The sequence below is a fragment of the Diadema antillarum genome, unplaced genomic scaffold (assembly GCF_040938485.1).
Source record: "Diadema antillarum isolate AM-2024a unplaced genomic scaffold, OU_Dant_1.0 seq00000566_RagTag, whole genome shotgun sequence".
Taxonomy (NCBI): domain Eukaryota; kingdom Metazoa; phylum Echinodermata; class Echinoidea; order Diadematoida; family Diadematidae; genus Diadema; species Diadema antillarum.
In genome coordinates this window covers 71,901-95,849 of record NW_027271505.1, presented here as the reverse complement: position 1 = coordinate 95,849, position 23,949 = coordinate 71,901, and the positions used below count along the sequence as shown (strand labels likewise).

General features: G+C 37.9%; 1 protein-coding gene across 1 annotated transcript; it reads right to left on the bottom strand.

Annotated features, from left to right (window-relative positions):
* Positions 1–5,159: 5,159 nt before the first annotated feature.
* On the bottom strand, positions 5,160–16,283 carry LOC139735239 (ras-related protein Rab-22A-like). The gene is made up of 6 exons (XM_071645992.1): positions 16,181–16,283; positions 13,444–13,523; positions 10,237–10,318; positions 8,267–8,338; positions 7,203–7,419; positions 5,160–5,683 (listed from the first exon to the last, which is right to left on the bottom strand). Exons 1-6 carry the CDS (start codon positions 16,262–16,264, stop codon positions 5,535–5,537), a joined length of 684 nt encoding a protein of 227 aa, XP_071502093.1. The 5' UTR covers positions 16,265–16,283; the 3' UTR covers positions 5,160–5,534.
* Between the last annotated feature and the right edge of the window lie 7,666 nt (positions 16,284–23,949).

Here is a 23,949-nt window from a genome sequence, read left to right as displayed (position 1 = left end):
TATTATTATTGTCATTCTTATCATTATTATCATTATCATTACTATCATTTTGATCTCACAGAGCTCTGTTGTAAATCAGGCCTCTTGGCTCTGAACCAGACAATCCTGCGTAGTTTTACATGTTTTAGATAATGCTGAATAGATGAATAGATAGATACGTATTCGAGCATTTGGGTAAAGCACAAACACTACGGAACATACCAATGACAACTTGTATTAAATAAACCATAATAATCTAGCTTCAACTCACTTAATTCTCTCCCCACGGTGCACTTGTACTCGCACCAGTACCAACTCACTGTCTTTCATAGAGTTTTGAGTATAGTTCTCCATTTAGCTAAAAAGAATAGCACAATTAAGGGATGTTGCGTCATCACGTGTATTTTTTCCAACCCTTTCAACTTGTAATGCAAATTTAAAGTAATCCCACCTATCGTTACATTACTGTACAAGTTTAAGTTACTGTGTACGTGACACGGTCCATCAAGCGTTTCTTGATTTCGGAAAACGTTTTATATTAAGTTTTGTACATTAACATTATGATGAATAAGCTGCAGAAACCAGTGAGCGGAACGAAAGTTGGTGAATTGATACGACTTGACGCTCGTTATTCCGTGAAAAGGGTCACAAAATGCCTTTTCCGAAGAATATTGTCCTGGATGAAGGCCATATCCGTGGAATGGTGAATTGATAAGATTTTAAAGACTCTAAAAAGAAATGGTCATTTAAAACGTGAGAGGTTTATTATAGTGTCAGAAAATGTAGGTATTTCTGAGGAGGAAAGGCGGTGGAAAAGATGGAGAGGCATTAGTGATCGAAATAAAAAAGAACACTCAAATATGCTTTTAACGTTGAAATTTGTTTCATAATGCTGCACATTGATGAAGTGCTTCTAATCCAGTTATGGTGGAGTACATTTTAAGTAAATAATCTTGAATTTTCCATTTTATTAGGATAACTTCTCATTTGAGATCACATGTGATATTTTATACTTTTATGAGGTTTGTATGTTCTGTTGAAAAACTGAGTTTAGTTACCGTTTGCTGAAAAATTGTTTAAACAGTATGCTTGACTTTTTATTGGGATGATTTTAAGTCGTCTTACTTTCGGGTAAATATAAAAAGTGATCACCAATTCATGAAGGCAATCATTATTGTCTGATGGGGAAAAAAAATTGATCTATTTACGATCGTTTATCTATTTGTTTGATGCAGTGTAGTTGTCAAATCAAACCCTGACAGCTGCAACAAGAAAAGACAAGAAAAGAAATTCTGCACCGATCTTAATGAGTGGCATACGTGTGTTTTTTTTCCTCACAGCCCAAACCTTACACATAGTTGAAAAAAAAAGCAAACAGGACATAACATTATATTCATATTTGTATCATTGTATACTGTATTATTATAATGCACTGTAGTATAAGTCAGACTGAAATGATTGTGTAAGGACTTCATTGCTCCGATAAAAACAAAACAAAAACCTCAGCGACCGCACATTTAGGAATGTTCTTTGTCTGGATTTCCCCCTATCATATCCTTTTCCGTGATCTCTTCTTGCTTTTTATTCTGCTGACAAAAAATATTACAAACGATGACCAAAAATTAAACTGAAAGTGTCCCCACAAGGAGGAAGAGATTTGAAAAAAGAAAGTTCCAGTTTACCATTGCCACAACAGAGAGACTTAAAAGGACAGTATATATTTGGTTGAGGTGAGAATTCAGCTTTTAGCGTTTTGTGAGATACTTAGAAACCACTTTATGAAATGTTGAAGAGCATACCATTTGAATAGGAATTCCTAGTTTATTTGATGAAAATCGGTTTTGAAATGACTGAGATATCCAAAAAGAAAAAAAGAGTGAAATAAAGCGATCCCGAATAAAAGGTGGGTCTCACATTTTATTAGTATCAATTTGTTTGGAGTTTTCATCAAATAAACTTCGAATTCTTCTTAGAATTTTGTGCTTTTTCATATTTCATAAGGGGTTTCTGAGTATCTCACAAAGAAAAGTTGGAAACCTGAAGTCCCATCTCCACTAAAGCTATACCATCCCTTTAAAGCCATCGTTGGACAAGGAGACTACTACACGTTATGACGTTATCATGGACAACAATATCAGGAAAATATAATACAAATTCAACAATTTTTCACTTTTCTACCATAATGAAAGTGCACTAGACTTGTCTCTTTCAGAAAGCGGCGGGAATACCCTTTACATAAAAAATGCCAGTACACGTAAAAAGTGAATTAAATGTGTACTTTTCCTCACACAATCATTTCAGTCTGACTTATACTATAGTGCATTATAATAATACAGTATACAATGATACAAATATTTGCTTTTTTTATATGATTAAATTTTGTGGAATTTTCCCTATATTGTCTCTATATAGTTGTAAAAAAAATGACGTTTTAAAGGGTAGTTATAGTCTCCTTGACGGCACCGAAACTTAAAAATTCATAATTGTTTAATCGATTGTCCGATTTCCTCACCTTCACTGATGGGTTCTACTAATATTACTGGTTTCAACTCCATCCACACTTATATTCAGGCTTTGGTTTCCTTTAAACCACAAATACAAAAGAATAGAATAAATGATATCTAACTGGAATCGTGGTTATATACGATATGTATCAACTTATTATGGTGTCTCATAATGAATAATGCGCATGATGATCTCGTGTGTTGGTCATTTTGAGGAGCAGTAAAATGTTGCAAAGAGGGACTATCAGGACAAACAAAAAGACAAACAAACCAATAAGGAAATAGACAAAACAAAGCAAGAGCACTATATACAATGAGCAAAACGTGTTATGTATCTGATTTGTTTTGATTTGATTTGTTTGTTTTTTGTATGCTTTTTGAAGTGTAATCAAGCATTGTAGTATAGACATTGGACGTTGTTCGAATATATAGATGTGTGGCGGTACATGGCTGGTAAGTTTATTTTTTTTTAATTGTCAATTTCATTGTGTAATATTTAAGACTGATATCTTTGTGGATTTTTTTCTTTGTACGTACCGTTTATTTATTTTCTTTTTATTTCAATGTTCTCATACTGATTCATGTAAAATATCTGCAATTCAGCCTGCGGACTGCAATGGACAGTGATGGATGTTATTCAATAAAAACTTGTTTCATTCATTAATATTCATTCGTTTATCTAGTTCATGTCTCAAATAGATAGCTAGTTTTATTCAGCAGAGAAATCGACAAAAGCAAGACTATGCGAGGAACGTTCCATTTGATGTTTAATTGCTGCACAGATATACATGAATACTGAAGATGAAACTTCTTTCGATTTTTAATATAGAACACAAGGCAGATAGAAAACAACGTACAAACGTGAAAAAAAAACCGAAGAATGCCCATGGTAGTCATGTATAACAGAGTTAATGTACGGAAGTACCCTGAAATAAATGGAGTCATTTGGTGACGCCTGAGTTGTATAAGAACGTGACATCTTGTAACTCAACTGAATTTAAAATGAAGGCAACGTGCCATTAATTCCTGCTCAGGACTGACCCGAATCATATTTTCATTTACGACGCTTGAAATAGAATATACAGTGATTGAAAGAAATAAACATTTCCCTGTAGTGATCAGAGGGTATCGTTCAGATAGCGTTCAGGAGAGTTTTTTTCTGGGCCGTACTGGCGTTGATGGGGTATCGTTTTCATAGGTCTGAAGGGATATTGTCTCCATATAGGCTTACCAGGCATTGCTGCTCGCAATGGTTCGAGAGCTAGACATTTCTTTCCAGAATTCATGATGCATCACTTTTGACAGGACTTCAGCGGTTGCTTGCATTATGTATAATACGAATAGCGATATGCCAAACGCAGACAGAAATATTACTACAACTTCATATCTATTTTATCATAATGAATACTTGAAGACTTTAAATGCGAAAACAAATATATCAATTTTACTCACTTCGAAAGAGGACCTATTTGAGATTTAAAATACTGAAAAACAAAGAAAACAACCAAAATGCATGTGAAACTTTAATAATATCATCAAGAATAATTCTTGTTAGGTAACGATCAAGTGCGGTATCATTGAAAAGATTTCATTATTCTCTGTTTGATAATGATCTTACTTTAAAAAGATGAAAATGGCGTTTATCTATTTTTGTACTCAAAATCTTCATTTACATCATCATTATTGTCATTATTATCGTCATCATTATACCTTTATAACTGGAGAAGCTGTAACATTTCTCTACGAATCACCGTAGTTCCAGGACAATAGGGTCCCTTGTAATCTAAAGGTTCCACCTTTTCTCACAATCATCTCAAAGAGAAATCATGTGAAAATACAAGAAAATTACTCAAGAAAAAAAACTTTGATGATCAATGATCACACTAGTCCCAAGAGTCTTTGACACTTTTCATGATTTCATGACATTCTAATTCTGATTTTGCCGGTCCATAAGACTGAAATTGGAAGGGAAATGGTTGATCAAACATTCGAGGTGTTAAAGCATTATAACAGACTCATCTTGTGATTTTAAACAAGGGAACAATGATAGCGATATATAACAAGCATGTACAGCATCGAATAGTAACAATGACGAGGTCTCAAATTTTCGGTAAACCAACAGGTGCTCAATAGGTGAAACATCTAGCGGTGACGAATTTAGAGTGCGAAATATACTGTAGAATGATAGACCCCGTTTACAGTGAGTGAAAGGGCCGGGCTCGGCCGCGGCCGAGCCCAGCCTAAATTTTACTGTAAACGCACAAAAGGCCAAATGCGGTACCAAAATCTGCCGCGCGTTTGGCCAAGCTCTGGAGGTAGTCTCGGAGCTGCGGCCGAGCCCGGCCTTTTCTCACTGTAAACGCAAACTGGACCAAATGCGGTACCAAATTGCGACCGGCGCACTACCAATAATAGTCGTTTGTTTACAAGCAGAGCGCCACTACAACAAAATATTGAAAGGTTTGAATTAAAAGCCCGGGCCAAGCCCGGCACTGTAGGCCTAAACGGACAACATTGGGGGGCCGAGTACCGCAATTGAGGCCGGGCCCGGCCCGGCCCTGCACTGTAAACGGGGTCTCTGTGTTTATTACATACGGACACTGGAACTTTTTTACTGTGTGTGTGGGGGGGGGGGGGGGGGCTGACCCCATCCCATTCCCGTTTCGCGGCCTCTGTTGTTACAGCATTCTCCTTTATGCCTTTATCAGCGACGTCGTGCACTATATACCCTCAAGTTTGTAAACGTCCATCAGACTCTGACACGTCGAACTTCAGCGTCATATTGTGTGTAAACGGTCTTTCGAACGTGGTCAACGGTTCCCCGTTGACGACCACAATAATCACACTCCAATTGAGAAAGCTAAAGAAGGATGACAGTTGACTGTCTGTCAACATTCATGTCAAAAAAGCCATGAAAACAGACTGCTGTTCATTGCCGTCGTAGTACTGTACCCGTGGTGTACTGTAACTATAGCATCCTTCATGTTGTCTATGTAGGTTGCTAAATCCGGGTTTTCACACAAAACGTGCTTTTGGCAAAATGTGTCTCCACTACGTGTTCCTACACAAACATCTACGAGTCATGTCATGCTGGTCCTGACTACTGTTAAGTGTTGATGCATCGAGAACCACAGCGCCTCGTGTCCGGCTGACCAAATACTCGTCTCTCTTCATCTGTGAAAAGGTTGTCAGCATTGCACCTGTATACACATATCAGACATGAGAAGTAGATGGAATGCATTAGCACAGGTGTATACACATAGGTGTGTTAGGAAATAGTTCTCACTTGAAAGTACAACGAAGTGATCAAGAGATGTAGCTAAACGCTCCATAACAAAGATTAGGTTTTATGCATTTGCTGCTCATTTAGGGCCTGCCTCTTTGGCAACATCACAACTCAACTAGATGAAGAAGATGACGGTACAATGAAGATTGTAAAAGAAGGAAAACCAAAATCAATTAAGATTTTCTTCATATTTGGGATTTGAATACTGATGGAACCTATTCTTTATACGCTACCAGGGTTGTTAGTTCTTTGGTCCTAGAATGGTAACATGGGTTAGGCTTCGACAGAAATTGTGCAAAAATATCAGGAAAGAGTAGATGAAGAATTCAGTATTCAGAATGATAGTAACAGCAAACTAAGCAAAGGGTACTAGTTTTAGTATACAAAAACAATCCGTAAATGATGACTATTGTGAAGGTTGTGAAAACTGTAGCGATGATGGTTTGGTGCTGACTTTGGAAGTGATCATGATCATGATGATGGTACTTTATTTTGATGATGATGATGGTGGTGGTGGTGGTGATGATGGTGATGATGATGGTGGTGGTGGTGGTGGTGATGATGGTGGTGGTGGTGGTGGTGGTGGTGATGATGGAAATATTGATGGTGATAAGGATTGCGATGGTAATGAGGATAGCGGTTTTGATTCAAATTCAAATGATTTTATTTTTGGTGATGGTGTTGTCATGTTGGTGATACATGTATTAGAAATAGTGACAATGATGGTGGCGGTGACAAATTTCGTAAAGATGATGGTGGCGATGATAATAATGGTAAGGTGAATTACGGTTGCTTATGAGAACTATGGAATGATACCAATAGCATGGATTTATTCAGATAAATTGCACATCGAGTTGAACAACAGGGGTAAGTGGACAAATTGTGAAAAGGTGAAGTTGCAAAAGGCATACGAAACAAAAATGGTTGTGCACAAACACTGACCCACTAGGGTATAATTGAGAAGGAACATACTGGAGAAATATAATCATGATATAATATATATGAAGTACTTTAATTACAATTCGTTCGGCATAAAGGACTGAAAACATTTCTAGCTGTTTCTAGAAACACGCAGTAAATATCAATGTCTTTGCACAATATTTGTAATACACGCCTTTTGTAATCAGATTATTATGCACAAACAAAGCTGTGTATTTGCCGTAAGTGCTATTAATAGCACCTCCACAATGAAACTGAAACATATCTTTTCTTATTGAAGTTATTTCCGAGCATGAAGTAAATGTTGATATTTTTACCGTGCTAAATAGTAATCAACAGCTCATGGAGAGTGGAAAAATCGAGTTCTAGCAAATTTTATGAGATGCTACATGGAAAATCGAGTTGCGAGTGTGAGCCAGAATTTTTCTTCCTCCTCAAGACCTCCGTAATGGTGTTTTTTTTTTTTCGAGGAACTTATTCATAATATCACTCACAAATTTCGTAGAATATATCGATGACGCCGCTGCCGGTTTTAGCGCTAGACTGAAGGTGGAAGGCACCGTTCCTCTGGGCGTACTGCTCCGCCATGTCCCGGTCCACCTCTCTGCTAGACTCCAGGTCGATCTTGTTTCCGACGATATAAACGAGAATCTCTTCTGGTCCCTGTCTCCGAAGCTCCTTCAGCCAGTAGCTGACGTCATCAAAAGATGTCTGTCAATCCAACGTTAAGTCCACAGAATATCAGCATCGTGTTATTCCTTCTATCAATCTTTCCTTTTCACTATCATCTCCCTATCTTTTTCTTTCTCCTCTTTCTCTTTCTGCCTCTGTGCTTTCTTCTACTTTTCTCTCTTATTCTACAATATATGCATTTCCTCCTGATTTTTATTTCTTCTCCTCTTCATTCAGTACCCCTTTCCCCTCTCCCCTTTTCCTTCTGCATGTATCATTTACCTATCATAATATAATCCAATTTTCATGTTCTTTGGCGTCATTCTTATCCCTCCTTCTATATCAATTTTCTTCTTTTTCCTCCTCCTCCTCCTCCTCCTCATCTCCACTTTCATGTCTTACATGTATTATTGTCTCTTCATGAATGCAGGGAGGTGTGCACCTTTCTGATGAATGCAATCAAGAGAGCCACATCGCTATTGCTCCATGCAGTATTGCGCAATAATCAAAACTGCTGAAACTTGAGAAATGAATTTGACATTGTGTGTATCACCAGTTTTGTCGTCAACCATCTGAAAGGTGCAATTAAATGTATTTATTTATTTTTTTTCCTTTTTTGCAGAAGGAATTACATACTTCTTAGATAGATGAGTCAAGGCTTGAAAAATATCGTAGCATCACAGTATATGGTAATTTGTTTTATCTTTATAACATTTTACGGTCTCGAATGATGGACATCCACAAACAGCAGATTTTTTTTTTTTTATAAGGCGGACAGAGGACTTTGTTTTTGCATTGCCACATACTTGTGGTTCTTATGTTCAGTAATGTTGCTTATAGCCCTGTTGTCACAGTAAAATCTTGGTATTGATATTCTCGTTCTTACCTGGTCTGTAATGTCGTATACTAAAACCGCAGCGGCAGCATTCTTATACGTGAGTGCAGACAGAGCGCGAAACTGTCAACGAAAACGTAAAAAGAACAACTTTATGGGATGACTCTCCCCTTAAAAAAACAAACAACAACAACGAAAAAACAATTTTTCCCCTCTGTTTGGAAGTTTCAAAAGTAACTTTTCACTACTTATACATCAATGTGGTTAGTCACCTATGCTAGCCCAGTATACCTAATTAATTTTGATAACCGTTTCGCCTACAATAGAAGCATGCACACACACTAACACAATATATAATTATAATATCATAATACACAAATTCAAATTCAAATTCAAACTTTATTTTCACTTTTTTTTCCAACAGAATGTGCAAGAAACAATTATTATAAATTTGACATGCGAGTAATAAAATAACATAACCGGACAGGATTAACAACATGTTCATGTCTATACATGATCAGTACAAAAAAGATACATACACTCTATATACACTCTGCGAGGAAAAGAAAAGTGGAGGTACCCACTCAAAAGACTATGCTTGTATCATGTGGGTACCTCTGAGGGAAAGGGGGCAATAAGGGGGGTGAAAAGCTTATAACTACACGCTCTATCTCTCTCTCTATCTCTTTTTCCGGCCTTTTCTTTCCTTTTTTTTCTCTCTCTCTTATGAAAGCAAAATAGGAGAGCAGATGCATCCAGCAAAATAAGATTTGATGTAAATGGATCTTCAATGTAGAGTAAAGACCAAGCTTCCAACCGAATATAATCTTCTTTTTATTTGCAACAACTGATAGACTCGATATTTCATGTGATTCTTTTCTTCAATTGGTCTATTTCGGTGTAATTCCTTTAATACAAAAAACAAACAAACAAATCAATTGGAGTATGATGATCATAGATCATAGTTTGATCAGAATAAATATGTGGTTAATAATATGGCCTGAAAATATTGGTTAAAGCATCAATGACGATCCAAGGTAAATAAAAGGAAATCATGGTAATTTGACCAGTATCCGAAGCATCCTTGATAGGGCCTGCGCATTTTTCTTGCACATGAATAGACCGAAACTGTTATTGTCTCTATGTCTTTGCACCTTGGAGAGATAGCCATTATCGGATGGCTATTGCAGAATGTAAGAGGAACTTGATATTTGAGTTATATGCTAAACCTGGTCATAAATGATTGTTTCTTCTTCGCAGAAAACTGCAATGGAAATCAGTTCATAGAAGTCACGTTTTACGAGTCTTATATAGTCATGTGATCCATTTATTACATGCAGGTAAACTTCCGACAAAGGTGATCGTTGTTCGGTATCTATTGTTCATGCGATATGATATTGAAGGACATTCTTTATTCTCTCAAACTTTTTTTTTTAATTATCAGTGCATGTACTCAAAGTTATTTGCTAAACTTATAGTCATAAATGATTCGTTTTTCTTCATAGAAAACTGCAATGGAAATCAGTTCATAGAAGTCACGTTTTACGAGTCATAGTCATGTGATCCTATATAAGTTTACAGGTAAACTTCCGACAAAGGTGATCTTTGTTCAGTATCTATTGTTCATGCCATATGATATTGAAGGACATTCATGATAAAAATTCTCTCAAACTTTTTTATCGTAAGTACATGTATTCAAAGTCACTCTGTTGGGTATCCTTCCCTTTAAATCCTGCTCTTTCACTTATAAAAGTGAAAGTTCACTCGAAACATAACATTACGAGCGAAAAGCAAACAAACAAACAAACAAACAAGCAAAAAAAAAAACCCAAACGAACAAACAGATGAGGCATATCATGTCCATGCCAAGACTTGGTGTGGTAAGTTAGTTTCTCATTTAGACAGTTATCCTCACGTTTTGGGTTTAGATGAGATTTAATCACGTGTACTCATTAAATTTTGTAATTTCTCGTCCTTTAGAAACAGAATGACCAAAAAGAAGAAAAAAATAATCCACGTACTCTTTCCTGTCCCGCCGTATCCCACAGCAAAAAGCGATACTCTACGTTGTGATAAAGCAGACACTTGCACGTAAAAGCAGCTCTGAGATATGAGAAAGAACGGGAAAAACAAACATGCATTAATTATAACGACTTTATCTTGTTATTCACTTGTTTCTGTCCTTACCGACCATTCATTTTCTTTCATTAATGTCAATTTAGATAATTCTTCAAAGTCAACGTAAATACAAACACATGCACAAACACACACTCACACACACAAGCACATAATATTATAACGCTCACAATCACAATCACAATCACAATCACAATCACAATCACAATCACAATCACAATCGTAATCACAATCACACATGAATGCATACGCAAATAGATACCTATCGCATCATTCCACAGGAACTCTTTCAGACTTACATTCAGCCAGTCAGTATTTGACTCTCTCATGTATATAGGCCCTCATACTCTGATTGTTTAAGATCCCCCCCCCCTTAAAGGGATCGTATAGTTTTGGTTGAGACCTAATTTCAGGTTTCTAACATTTTTTTGGTGAGATAATGAGAAACCTCTTCTGAAATATGAAAGAGCATGCAATTCTTTGAGGAATTCAACGTTATTTTGATGAAAATTGGTTTTGAAATGGCCGAGATATCCAAAAAAGAGTGATTCTAATAAAGTGTGGGACCCACACTTTATTACGATCGCTTTGTTTTACTTTGTTTTAGGATGTTTCAGTCATTCCGAACCCAATTTTCATCAAATAAACTTTGAATTCCTCTTAAAATGGTATTTTCTGTACTATATCATAAGTGTTTTCTTGGTAGCTCGCAAAAAGTTAAAAGTCTACTTCTCATCTCCACCAATACTGTACCATCCCTTTAAGGTCTTCTTATAATGACGGTCAACCTATCTTATTTTTATTGCTCTGCGTTGGGAAAATATTAATACATCGGTCGTGATCTTGCATGAAGCCTCTGAGAATTCTGATGAGGACTGTGATTCATAAGTTCTGATAATCAATGTTTACTATTATGTTTATTCACAATATTTTAGTCATTTCATGAAAGAAAGATATCATCAGAGGGGGTGAAGGGTCAGGTGTAAGTTTCTTCAGTTTGTCTCCCTCTACAAATTAACTGCTGATCTGTAAATTAACAAACAAATATGTCTGAAAAAAGGAACCAGTGGGACTCGAACCAGTCCCTGCTTGACACGATGAACACGGAACAAATACCCAAGCTCCGAAATTCCGACGAGTCAAAGGCGGACAAGACATAATGAAAGAAAGATTATACACGTGTATGTCATTTCACTTCATACGTGTTGTTCACAATTCTCGAGGAAGAAAAAACCCGCACAGATAAAATAAACAACGAAACAAGCAAACGACCATGATTGTTTAAAACCTCAAAGCCCATGTTGCATGGTCAAATACGTTCACACATAAACATTGATACGAAACTAAAGGCATAGCATGATGTGCGCTAACTGGCATGATTTGAGTGCACAACGCCTCTGCAATATCATATCAAATCTTGTTAAAGAGTTTACTGTCAAACATCCGTCACGTTTTTGTTGTTCACTATTATTGTACATAACCACACTCCGTATACGAGGTTATTCCTGAAGACGTTTTTAGTCAATTTTCTTCTTTCTTCCCGATTATTTTTATAATAAAAACAAAACCCAAGAAGACAAGACATGAAGTGATCAGGTATAAAACAGGCGAAACAATTTGTTTGTTTGTTTGTTTGTTTGTTTGTTTGTTTGTTTGTTTGTTTGTTTGTTTGTTTGTTTAGATTTTGGCCTGTGATAAATGAATTCACCCTGCCTGGTCAGAGTTGTACTTCAAGTACTGCCAGGCCTTACATGGCTTTACGGAGTCACCTCGATTTAAAAATAAATTTTGATAGCTATACCCTGCATGCGTCAGCAGAAATGCCTATACCAAACGTCCCCATTTAAACGTATAAAAAGCAGACAATACACCCTATAACAATACGAGCGAGTTCCACTGTATAGACTCATAACACGATTTATGCGCACTATACTCTCTAAAAAAGCGAGTGAAAATATTCACTCTTGAAGGAGTGAGTACAAAAAAGAGTGAATTTTGAGTGAAATTGGAATGAATCTTCTGAGTGAAAATGTTCATTTTCACTCATTTTGAAGTGACCTCAGGGATCACTTGAAGATTTTGGAGTGATCCCTGAGGTCACTCTAAAACGAGTGAAAATGAACATTTTCACCCAAAATTCACTCTAATTTCACTCTAAATTCATTTTTTTTTGTATTCACTCCTTCAAGAGTGAATATTAATTTTTCACTCCATTTTTAGAGAGTATGTTTGTGGGAGAGCATTTTAGCATTACCTAAAAGTACAGTGTAGTTTTGGTTGAGACTTAACTTCAGGTTTGCAGCAATTTTTTTTTTTTTTTTTTTTTGGATAATGAGAATACTCTTATGAAATATGAAAGAGCATGGGATTCCATGAGGGATTCGACGTTTATTTGAAGAAAATTGGTTTTGATATGGCTGAGATATCCAAAACACGAAAGGTCGGACCCCATTTTATTATATAGGATCGCTATGTTTTCCTTTGTATTTGGATGTCTCAGCCATACATTCCAAAGCCAATTTTCATCCAATAAACTTTGAATTCCTCTTAGAATGATAATGCTCTTTATCATTTCAAGTGGTTTCTTGGTATCTCGCAAAAAGTTAAAAGCCCAATCCTCATTTCCACCAATGCTACACCATCCCTTTGAAGTCTATACGTTACTCACTAGCAGTTTGCTGTTCATTACATCAAAGTGTAGAGCGTTTTCGTGTTTTAATCTGTGATTCATGACCGATTTCGTGACATTATTTACAAACGGGAACGTTTCATTGTTTCCCTATTTTGTTGCAGATGAAATACCAAACAACTCTTCAGATGGGAAGACGTTTACATCTTAGCAAATCGTGGTTCTGAACACGCTACCTGTGTATACGTGTCTTTATATCACCTACATGTATAAGATCATTCAGTATGTGCGTGTATAATACTAGTAGTGTGTGTGTATGCGCGTGAATAATGTGCATCATGCTTACGTGAAGCTCAGGAACAAACTGAAATCTTGCTCCATTCACATACAGTGCGAGTGCTCTTGTCTTTTCGTGTGTAGGCCTAAAACGATAACGAAAAAAAAAAAAAATCCCCAAACTTACCCAATTGTGGTCTCGTACTTCTCATCAAAAGTTCCCTTCAAGAACCGGTTCGTTATGCTCGTCTTTCCTACACAGTGTTTCTAATGGCAAGCGTGACGAAACAGAGGGAGGAAAACAGACAAGAAAATACATGGAAGCAGAATAAAGTCAGTAGATCGATGAATTACATTCATGTGTCACTGCGTTGTAGATATAGTTGTACGTGAAGACTTTCACGATGATATCAATTGTTTTTGCAATCGACGTGAAAAGACGTACACGGTTTATTACTATAACCGTTCACAACTGCAGGCACCAAAACAAAACAAAGCAAAACAAAACAAAACAAAACAAAACAAACAAATCAAAACTAGAAAAAAGGTGAAATACAGATTGTTGAAACCGTTTTGATATTAATACATAATTCGCACAACAGTGAGGTACATGTACAGTATATAATACTCCGTGTCACGTCGCCTCGAGATACTGTCACTCCTCTTCTGGGTGTAAAGACGTGTCTGTGTGTGTGTGTGGGTGAGTTGGGGGGGGGGGAGGGGCATTCCTCTTTTCGAGAGTCGTAAAGGGGTATTTCCCTTCTTAGGTCGAACGGATGTATAGACGCTAGACACCGGTCCTCGATCGAGATCTAGCGTTAATAACGTTCCTCTATACATGGGCAGGGCGTAAAGATTTACAAAATTGCTTCACGAACTGCTGTGAGGAGAAATTATACATTACAGGTGAACTGATGAACTTTGAACCCGTATTTCATTGTATTGTCCCTTGTCATTATGCAGAATAAATAGACTCTCTGAAGGGATTCAACAATAAGCGAGCACAAGCCATGGCAATCACAATGCGTTACAGGCTTAACGGTATACTGTACACCTTATACCATGGACCTTCAACATTAGCTCCATGATTGTACCATGGAGCTACTAACAGAGAAGTAGCTCCATGATTGTACCGTGGTTTACTCTCATAAGGTATAGTCTTGCCAAGGAGATAGGCGTTCCTATTACAGTGCCTCAGTCAGTAGGTCCTACACAGGACCTACTGTCGCAATAGCGACATAGTCATGCAGACTCATACTACATGAGTTCAATGCATGACCACCATAACTTTTTATGTCCGCCAAATCGGCTAATAAATCAAGATTCTGATTGTCGTCTATACTATACTCGAAGTTGACTTTCGTCTACTATACTCGAAATTGACTCAAAGTTTGGAAACAATAGAACATGACTGTCTACACTGCGATCGTTTTCATAACACTAGATGCGGTTAGTCTTCAAACATCAATCATTTACAATAGGCGGATCACATTTCAAGTATAAGCCTGCATTTCCCTGGATTTAAGTGCAACCTAATACTTTCACAGCATATACACGCTGCGTACATGCTGTGCGCAATGTCATATGCCTGTATACCCCAAACTTCAGCTTTCGACATTATATAGCACACTTCTATATGGTACTCATGACCAACACTCTGTCAGATTAAAGGGTGTGTACAGTTCTGGTCGAGGTGTAGATTTAGCTTTTAACATTTTGCGAGATATTCAGAAACTACTCTATGAGATGTCAAAGAGCATGCAGTTCTAAGGGGCATCAAAAGTTTTTTCGACGAAAATCGGTTTTGAAATGGCTGAGATATCCAAAAACAAGGTGAAACAAAGAGATCCTAATAAAGTTGTGGCATGTCGCCTTTTATTATTAGCACTTTTTTTTGTATATCTCAGCCATTTGAAAACCAATTTTCATCAAATAAACGTTGAATGAATCCTTCTTAAAATTACATGCTCTTTCATATTTCAAAAGAGGCTTTTCATTATCTCACTTAGGAATGTTCAAAACATGAATCCCTACCTCAACCAGTACTGTACAGTCCCTTTAAGATTGATAAGAGTTTGAGACAACTCCTATCACCAAGCACAGCATGGTATGGAAACCAATTAATAGTCAAGCAGCCAAAACTCCGCGTTCCTCCCCTATAAATTTCAAATGTTGCTGCCACCTCTTAGTATCAATATACCTGGTAGTAGGACCATGGACCCTGGTAGGGTTTATGGAGGGACCATGAAGGCCTGCCACATCACGGAGTATATTATAGCGAGGGATGCTTGAGGTGGTTGTATGACATTTGCTCCTGCGACAGTTGCTCCACACATGAAATATCTGCAAAACATAAATTCTACCCCAAAAGATTTAACCCTAACCCTAATCATAATCCTTACATCAAACTAAGCCTCATATTACAACCCTAACCTTTGCTATTACCCCAATTCCTTGGAGAAAATAAGTCTAGCAGCAAGTGTCTGTCACCACGTGAGATATGATATTGACGCAGCGTATCTATACATAAGGTACGGAAAACACATCGAATATTGATATAGGTGTGAAGTTTAAATTTGATTATCAAAACCTGACTGTGCGTCTTCTACCTTGTACGACTGCTGCACATTTTAACACAGGCATTTTTCACTTGAGCCCTATACATTATTATACAGCATAGATAGCAAGACTACAACTACTTGTAATTGAAGCCATGACTTTTTGCCATTTACGTTGCTGATCAGAGAGGTGGGAGAGACAGATAGCCGCGTGATCGTAACGGAACTGAAACTTTGCAATGACATAGGTATCAATACAGAGGCTTTACTCAAACATGGAGCTACAAACTGGCAGCTCCATGACTCAAACGAGAAAGCGGCACGTTTGCAACTAACAGCTGGCGAGTAGAGCAGCAATCGACTTACCCCAAGCAGACAAACTTTCACGTCGCAGTGGGCCATGTTTTCCGCCGCGATCCCGTAGGCAACTGGACCAGTTTGCGCCAACATCTTTTTAAAGTACACCTTGCGAAATATCGCCGGTGGTATTCAAAGTACCGAAGATTTCGCCCGTCCCGAAAGGGGAAAACCCTTCCGTTCAACCCCGAGTAGCATGTCATGCACGGTGCAAACATCAAGCACCTCGCATGCACTGTCTGTTTGTTTGCTAACCGCTATATATACGCTGTGTTAACAAGGAAGTCGACGCTATTTAGTCAGCCAGTTTCGGTCTGGGCAAAGATCACCTTCTCCCATGCAGTTACAGAGTAATGCCACAGGAACCTTCACCTTATACGTGATAATAAGGTCATTCATTAAAACACTTTCTATTCCCAAGCCATTCTATTGACACCTTCTAGAGTTCTCATGTGTGTGGCAGTCCACATTCCACCTTTGCACGTGATGGACAAAAACAGTTTTTTATCAAACCATTTTTCAATACTGAATAAGAGTTTGAATTGTTTTCAAGGTCATCCGTATCACACCACAGGAGTATTGCACCTATCACAAATTTTATTTCGATGAGGATGAAAATACGCGATTTTTTTACTTTCTTTAGTAAGAGTATAGTAAACCAATAACCAGCTGAGATAATGGGAAAGAACAATCCTACCCGAATGAGAAAACAAAAACAAAAAATAAAGAAATAAAATGATGCGAAACGTTCTCGCATTGGTTCTAAAACCCTTCAGCTTTTCTTTTCCAATGGCAGTGAGGGGAATGCCTATATATACTTCGTCATGTGTGATGTGTGTATAGCCCTAGGGGAGTTTCATTGTCATACAGTATTCTCTCGTTTCTCCCTAATTAGACCCTCACGGATATATTGTTACTCAGCGATCATCCACATCACTCTAATTCTCCAACTTATACAATATCACTGTAACCTGTTCAGAAGAAAAGAAGAGGTTTCTTGATTCACTTTATTCAGTTCTTTGCACATTATTCTGCATTTTCGTAGTTAACGGTTTTCAGGGCCACCCGACACCCTCCCCCCCCCCCCCACACACATATTATTTTATATATATTTTTTTTTTGCGTTGTACATATAGGATCTTATCACTTATCCCCTCTTTTTTCCTGTTTTGTTTTTGAGAAAATATAGCTTGTCAGCAGCCGATGTTGTTAGAGGAGTGGCATCCATAAGTGTGAAGACCTTTTTGTTTTCTTTTTCTTTTTCTCTTTTTTTTTTGGGGGGGGGGGGAGGGGAAAGGGGGTTGCTTGTCAGCTGATTAACCCCGAAAGTGCATGGCGCCAAAAATGTTAGTCCCCTTTTTGTTGTTGCTTGACACATGTCATCTCAAAATGTCTCCCCTCCACATACGTAAATCGACGTCCCTGTGCCCATAAAGTGGGCCCCTCACTTTAAAAAAAAAAAGTAGCACCGACCCTGACTTTTAGTATGTTCAACCGAGTTCCATCCAAATTATCCTGGCAAGTTCCCTGGGTAGTCAATACAGTTGTCGCAAGATCGAAGCAAAATGACATACACACACACGCGCGCGCGCACACACACACACGCACACGCACACACACACACACACACACACAAGAACACTATTCATATGTATATGAGATAAAATAAACACGTATACTTATTATACGTTTTCTACATAATTGGAAACTTGTCATAATATGATTACATAGTGAGTACATGTATAGGAAAGGAGCTAACTAAAAATCGAAATTATCGGTAATCTTTTCCTCCTTTTACTTTCACTCTGCGTGGATAATGCCTCATTTTAAGAGCATCGAAAGAAAAAAGTACTGGACGGTCTTCAACCTCAAGTTAAAACTTGTTTTCATGGGGTCATCAAATGAGCCATATTATGACGGCCCATGAACTTATAAAAACACCAATTAAAACAGACCCGCATACAGCTAGACACTAAGTAAAACAGGCCCATGAGCTGGACACTATAGGCAAATGAGGCCCACGAGCTCGACACTAAGCAAAAAAGGTCCACGAGCTCATTCATTTATCATTCATTCCTTTTCAACAACACAAAATATTTACATACACATAGTACTCAATACACAAAATCAGTACAATGTTGCAACAAAGAAAAATACTGTGAATCGACACTATGTACACTAAGCCCCGTGTACGTATAGTTTTATTGTAATCCTCTAGTGTCTATAGCTTGCAGCTCGTGGGCCTTGTTCACTTAGGATCGAATTCACGAAGGTGGTACTTGTTAATGAAACCATGGTTTAAGCCATGGACAAAAACCATGGAGCTCCAAGTGTCGCACGGAATATTTCGTTACGAAATTGGTCATTCCGTCGACAAAGTGACCGTTTTGTTAACGAAATCGTCATTTCCTGGACGAAATGTTCATTTAGTTACAAAATGTTGTCATTTCGTTACAAAATAATCATTTTTATCGACGAAATGACTGATTTCGTAACGAAATATTCCGTGCGACACTTGGCGTACCATGGTTTTTGTCCATGTTTTGAACCATGGTTTCATTAAAGGACAAGTCCACTTTCATATACATAAGGATTGAGAGAATGCAGTAATATTAACAGAAAATTGGACAATCCGTTCAAAAGTTACAAATATTTTAAGTATCTGCGCCGCCACTGCTGGAAGAGGAGACTACTATGACAGTGTATGATGTCACATGCGTACAACTATATAAGGAAAATAAAAAGAGAATTTCACAAAACTTTACTTTTTGAATAAAGTGCACATCAATTCTTCGACTTGCTACTGACGTATAAGGGTGATATTATTCCCCCTGCCTTCTGAAAGAGAGAAGTCGAGTGTTCTTTTGTTATGCGAGAAAAATGGAAATATGTTGAATTTTCTTTATTCTTTCTTTATTTGTATTATGGTTGTACTCATGTGACATCGCACGCTATAGTAGTCTTTCATCCAGCCGTGACTGAGCAGAAATTTAAAAAATTCATAACTTTTGAACTGATTGTCCGATTTCCCCAAAACTTTTATACTGATGTGTCCTACAAATATTGCTGCATTCACTCAACCCACATGTCTATGAAGGTGAACTTGTCCTTTAATTGTACCACCTTCGTGAAATCGGGCCTTAGCGTCTATAAGCTCGTGGCTCTGGAACTGTATGACTCGTGGGCTGTATGACTCGTGGGTATCGAGCTCGTATCGAGCTCGTATCGAGCTCGTCACAGTGCATATATTGAAAACTATTTCACTTTCGTTATCTTAGCAACTATTGCAATGTATCGCTACTGTTAGTTTTTTTTTTTGCTATTATTGTTGTTTTCTCTGTTTGTATGCATTGATTTTGTCACTTAAGAAAGTGAGATTTATGTTTGTGTTATATATTGTGGAAAAAAACGAATGAAAATGAACTTGACGTGCATCCGTTTTCATGGTTCGACACTAAAAGCCACCACGCATAAGATTGGAACAAGAACGCAACACGGCAAACACAGTCATGTATACGTGTGCATAATGACCAGATGCCTGTTGCATTTATTTTTTTTTTCCGAGAAGAACTATATATGTAAAGACTGAAAACTCTGGTTAATACCATGATTTTGCCATTGACTTTAACACAGGAAAATGTTAACAAGTACTTTTCCAAAGAAGAACGTTTTACTCATAGGTCCCATGAATTCAATGCATAAAAAATTAATGATGCATACCTGGGGATTTGAGGTACTCAGAAAATAAAATAACGATATTAAGAGACCGTTTTTTAATGATATCCAATATGCATTCAAACTTGATGGGCCCCCTACACCATAGTGTGACCTACATTGTATCTTATATCACAAATTATCACATTGGAAGAGTAGGGCCTATCTATTCAATTTTTTTTTTCAAGCAAATTTCACGATTCGTCCTTTTAAAGCAACAGCAGTGTCTTTCATTACAAGTTGTGCGTCAGACCCCAATTCAAACCTAAATACAGTCGATGTACGATGACATCTTCGAGTGGTTCAGGTCCACAGATTAAGCAGAATTCCTGGAATACGAACATCCATGTGATTAATGCAAATAGACTTGCGTTGCTTTGTTTCTTGTTTGCGTTTGCCTTGTTTTGGTTGTATATATAGCAACAGACATGCATTGTTTAACAAGGTTATAGTCCACTGGGGGCAGAGTTCTGTATTCATGCACGTAGTGGCCTCTTGTGATGTTGTTTTACTTGTTGCAACAGACGTATTACATATACTATTACGTTTTGATTTAGAGTTGTTTTGTTGATTTCCCTGTATTAAATTCAAAATCTAATTCAAATGAATTTATTGAGAATTTTCTGCATTGAATATATTATTACAAATGGAATACAGTCATTTCTTTTTATTTCCAAGCCAATAAAACATACAGTGTGTACATCCGAACATGTGTACAGATTTAAAAAAAAAAGAAGAATACTTGAGAGAACACGTCAACTGGGAACCACTCGGGATAAAGCGAATCAAATGATCTCACTGAACAATGGCGCATGTATTGGGAGTGTGAATGCAGAGGATCGTATATACAGTCGTCAAAGCGGCACATAACTTATAATGTAAAACTAATTCCATTTTGATAGACCGCTCGGACGATCAGCGGGACCGTGGAGGTCGAGCTGAGCAGGATAACCCATCATTTTACAATAATATGGGACTGTATTATGATTCTGTGATTTCACGGTTAACAAAGTAAACAAACAACAGTACAGAGATACAATGAAAACAAGATAAGCCTGGAACATTAATCACCGATCATTATGATAGAGAGAAGAGACATTGTCAAAAATCGTCATACGGCTAAGCTGAAAATGAAAACCGTGTGTATACCATCATAATTTAAATATCCATGATACAAGGTGACCTACATAATGGAGAAATTTCTTATTACCCATTTCCAATATGATTTATTACTACACGCATTAGATTTTGATAAGTTTATGGTATACACCTTTATCAGCACTTAACCTACATGAAATGGATTGTATAAAAAGATTGACCTATATACAATGTTAAGCTTTTCAAATACAGTAGGCCTGCTTGCTCTGAAGATTTAACTATGATATATTCAGTGTTTTTTTTTCTTTTGTTCGTAATCGCTTCTCACTCAAATACTTTTCGTGGATATAGAGACAAGTTGGTGTCGTTTCAAGTGATTAAGTTATTTATCAGTGGAGAACATTGTATTCGTTAGGCCTAGATTGTAGCATCTTAATTGGTAGAGAAGTATCGATTACAGTATCGCAAGGTCCATAAAAGCACATTGCGATTTCTACATGTAGATAATTTTGACAAATATACATGTAATAATGAAGGGGGCATCAGTTTGAAGGTATTAATGTGCTTTGGTCGTCACCTTATATAGTCGAGAAAGTGCGTATAGGCCTATGTGCACTGGCGTAGCCAGGGGGGGGGGGGGCGATGGGGGCGGTCGCCCCCCCCCCCCCCCTAAGATTTGGACCGGGGATTTGGGAGGCGGAAAAAAAAAATGCGTGTATACTGTATGCACATGAAGCGGGTCTCCTTTGCAACCTTTCATCAAATAAGATATATATTTTTTAAATATTTCACTCAAAGTGTGCACCAGATCGTTGAATTTCAATTCAAAATATGAAAAATCTCTCGTGCTTGGGAGGGGTGTCCCCCTCCCAAACCCTCCCCCTCTGTACCTCTTTCCCTAGCTAAGTACACTTTTTAGATTTACAAAATATTATGAATAATTCTGAGTGCACAAGACTTATCACTTATATTCCGAAAACTCAAGGTTCCCTCATGTATAAGGGGAATTTCCCCTTTTAATCGACCCTTTCCTCCCTCAGCCCCCCCCCCCCCATTCTTTTTTTTTTTTTTTGGTGATTTCCCAAATGTTGATTCCATCAAATATGCGTATACGATAGATATCTCAATTTCAACCTTAAAAAGGCAAAAGCTCCATCGGAAGGGAAGGGTGGAGATAACACTCGCCAACGCCTTCTCCCTGCTCGCCCGCCCCGCCCCCCCCCCCCCCCCCGCCATGCATAGAAGTAGACTGTGGCTATACCCAGATCGCTTTATTTCAATTCTAAAAACGCAAAAGCTCCGCGTGCGGGAGGGGGAATCCCCCTTCCCCTAAGCTCTACCTCACTAGACTTTATACATACACACAGATGGTGCACATTCGGAATAAGAGCTAAATTCCGTGATTTTAACACTTCGATAAAAAAGTATTGCACCAAAACTTTGCACCAGATCGCTGAATTTCAGGTCTGAAAACGCAAAATCACCTTCGTGTGGCAGGGGATATGCCCCTATCTATACCCTCGTGTGCATGCTTTTTCTGCTTGATTGCTGAACAGACAGCGTTCATGATATTCAGTGTAAGAATTAATACAAGAAGACTAGTGTATTTAAATTATACCATTTTATAGGCAAATTGTTCAATAATAATCTACACTAAAATATACTGCAACCATAAACAAGTGGGACTGTTTCAACTCGTTAAAACACGCAAAAACATGCATCAAATTGCACCATTTGCAACGTCAAAATGCAAAAAGTTCTCACCGTGGGAGGGGGGACACCCCCCTCCCACACCCTCCCCTCCCCCTCGCTCGCTCCACTTGCTCGGGTTCAGTCGCGTTCATGATATTCAGTGAAAAGAATTAATACAAAAAGTGCATTTAGATTACACCATTTTAAAGGCAAATTGTTCCATAATAATCTACACTAAAATGTACTGCTACCTTAAACAAGTGGGACTGTTTCACGTCGATAAAACGCGCAAAAACATGCATCAAAATGCACCATTTGCAATATCAAAATGCAAGTTCTTACCGTGGGAGGGGGGACACCCCCTCCCCCCTCGCTCGCTCCGCTCGCCCAGGTTCAGTCGCGTTCATGATATTCAGTGAAAAGAATTAATACAAGAAGTGTGTTTAAATTACACCATTTTATAGGCAAATTCTTCCATAATAATCTACACTAAAATATACTGCTATGTACCTTAAACAAGTGGGACTGTTTCACGTCGATAAAACGCGTAAAAACATGCATCAAATTGCACCATTGCAACATCAAAATGCAAAAAGTTCTTCCCGTGGGAGGGGGGACATCCCCCCTCCCACACCCCCCTACCCCCTCGCTCGTTCCGCTCGCTCGGGTTCAGTCGCGTTCATGATATTCAGTGAAAAGAATTAATACAAGAAGTGCATTTAGATTACACCATTTTAAAGGCAAATTGTTCCATAATAATCTACACTAAAATATACTGCTACCTTAAACAAATGGGACTGTTTCACGTCGATAAAACGCGCAAAAACATGCATCAAATTGCACCATTTACAACATCAAAATGCAAAAAGTTCTTACCGTGGGAGGGGGACACCCCCCTCCCACACCCTCCCCTCCCCCTCGCTCGCTCCGCTCGCTAGTGTTCAGTTGCCTTCATGATATTCAATGAAAAGAATTAATACAAGAAGTGTGTTTAAATTACACCATTTTATAGGCAAATTCTTCAATAATAATCTACACTAAATATACTGCTATATACCTTAAACAAATGGGACTGTTTCACGTCGATAAAACGCGCAAAAACATGCATCAAATTGCACCATTTGCAACATCAAAATGCAAAAAGTTCTTACCGTGGGAGGGGGGACACCCCCCTCCCACACCCTCCCCTACCCCCTCGCTCGTTCCGCTCGCTCGGGTTCAGTCGCGTTCATGATATTCAGTGAAAAGAATTAATACAAGAAGTGTATCTAAAT

Excerpts from the sequence above, each read along its gene's own strand:
- LOC139735239 (XM_071645992.1), bottom strand. The coding sequence starts at position 16,264 with ATGTTGGCGCAAACTGGTCCAGTTGCCTACGGGATCGCGGCGGAAAAC. Across the intron at positions 13,524-16,180 it reads TGAAAGTTTGTCTGCTTGGG|AAACACTGTGTAGGAAAGAC; the intron begins GTAAGTCGATTG and ends GCTTGCCATTAG. Across the intron at positions 10,319-13,443 it reads AAGTACGAGACCACAATTGG|AGCTGCTTTTACGTGCAAGT; the intron begins GTAAGTTTGGGG and ends CTCATATCTCAG.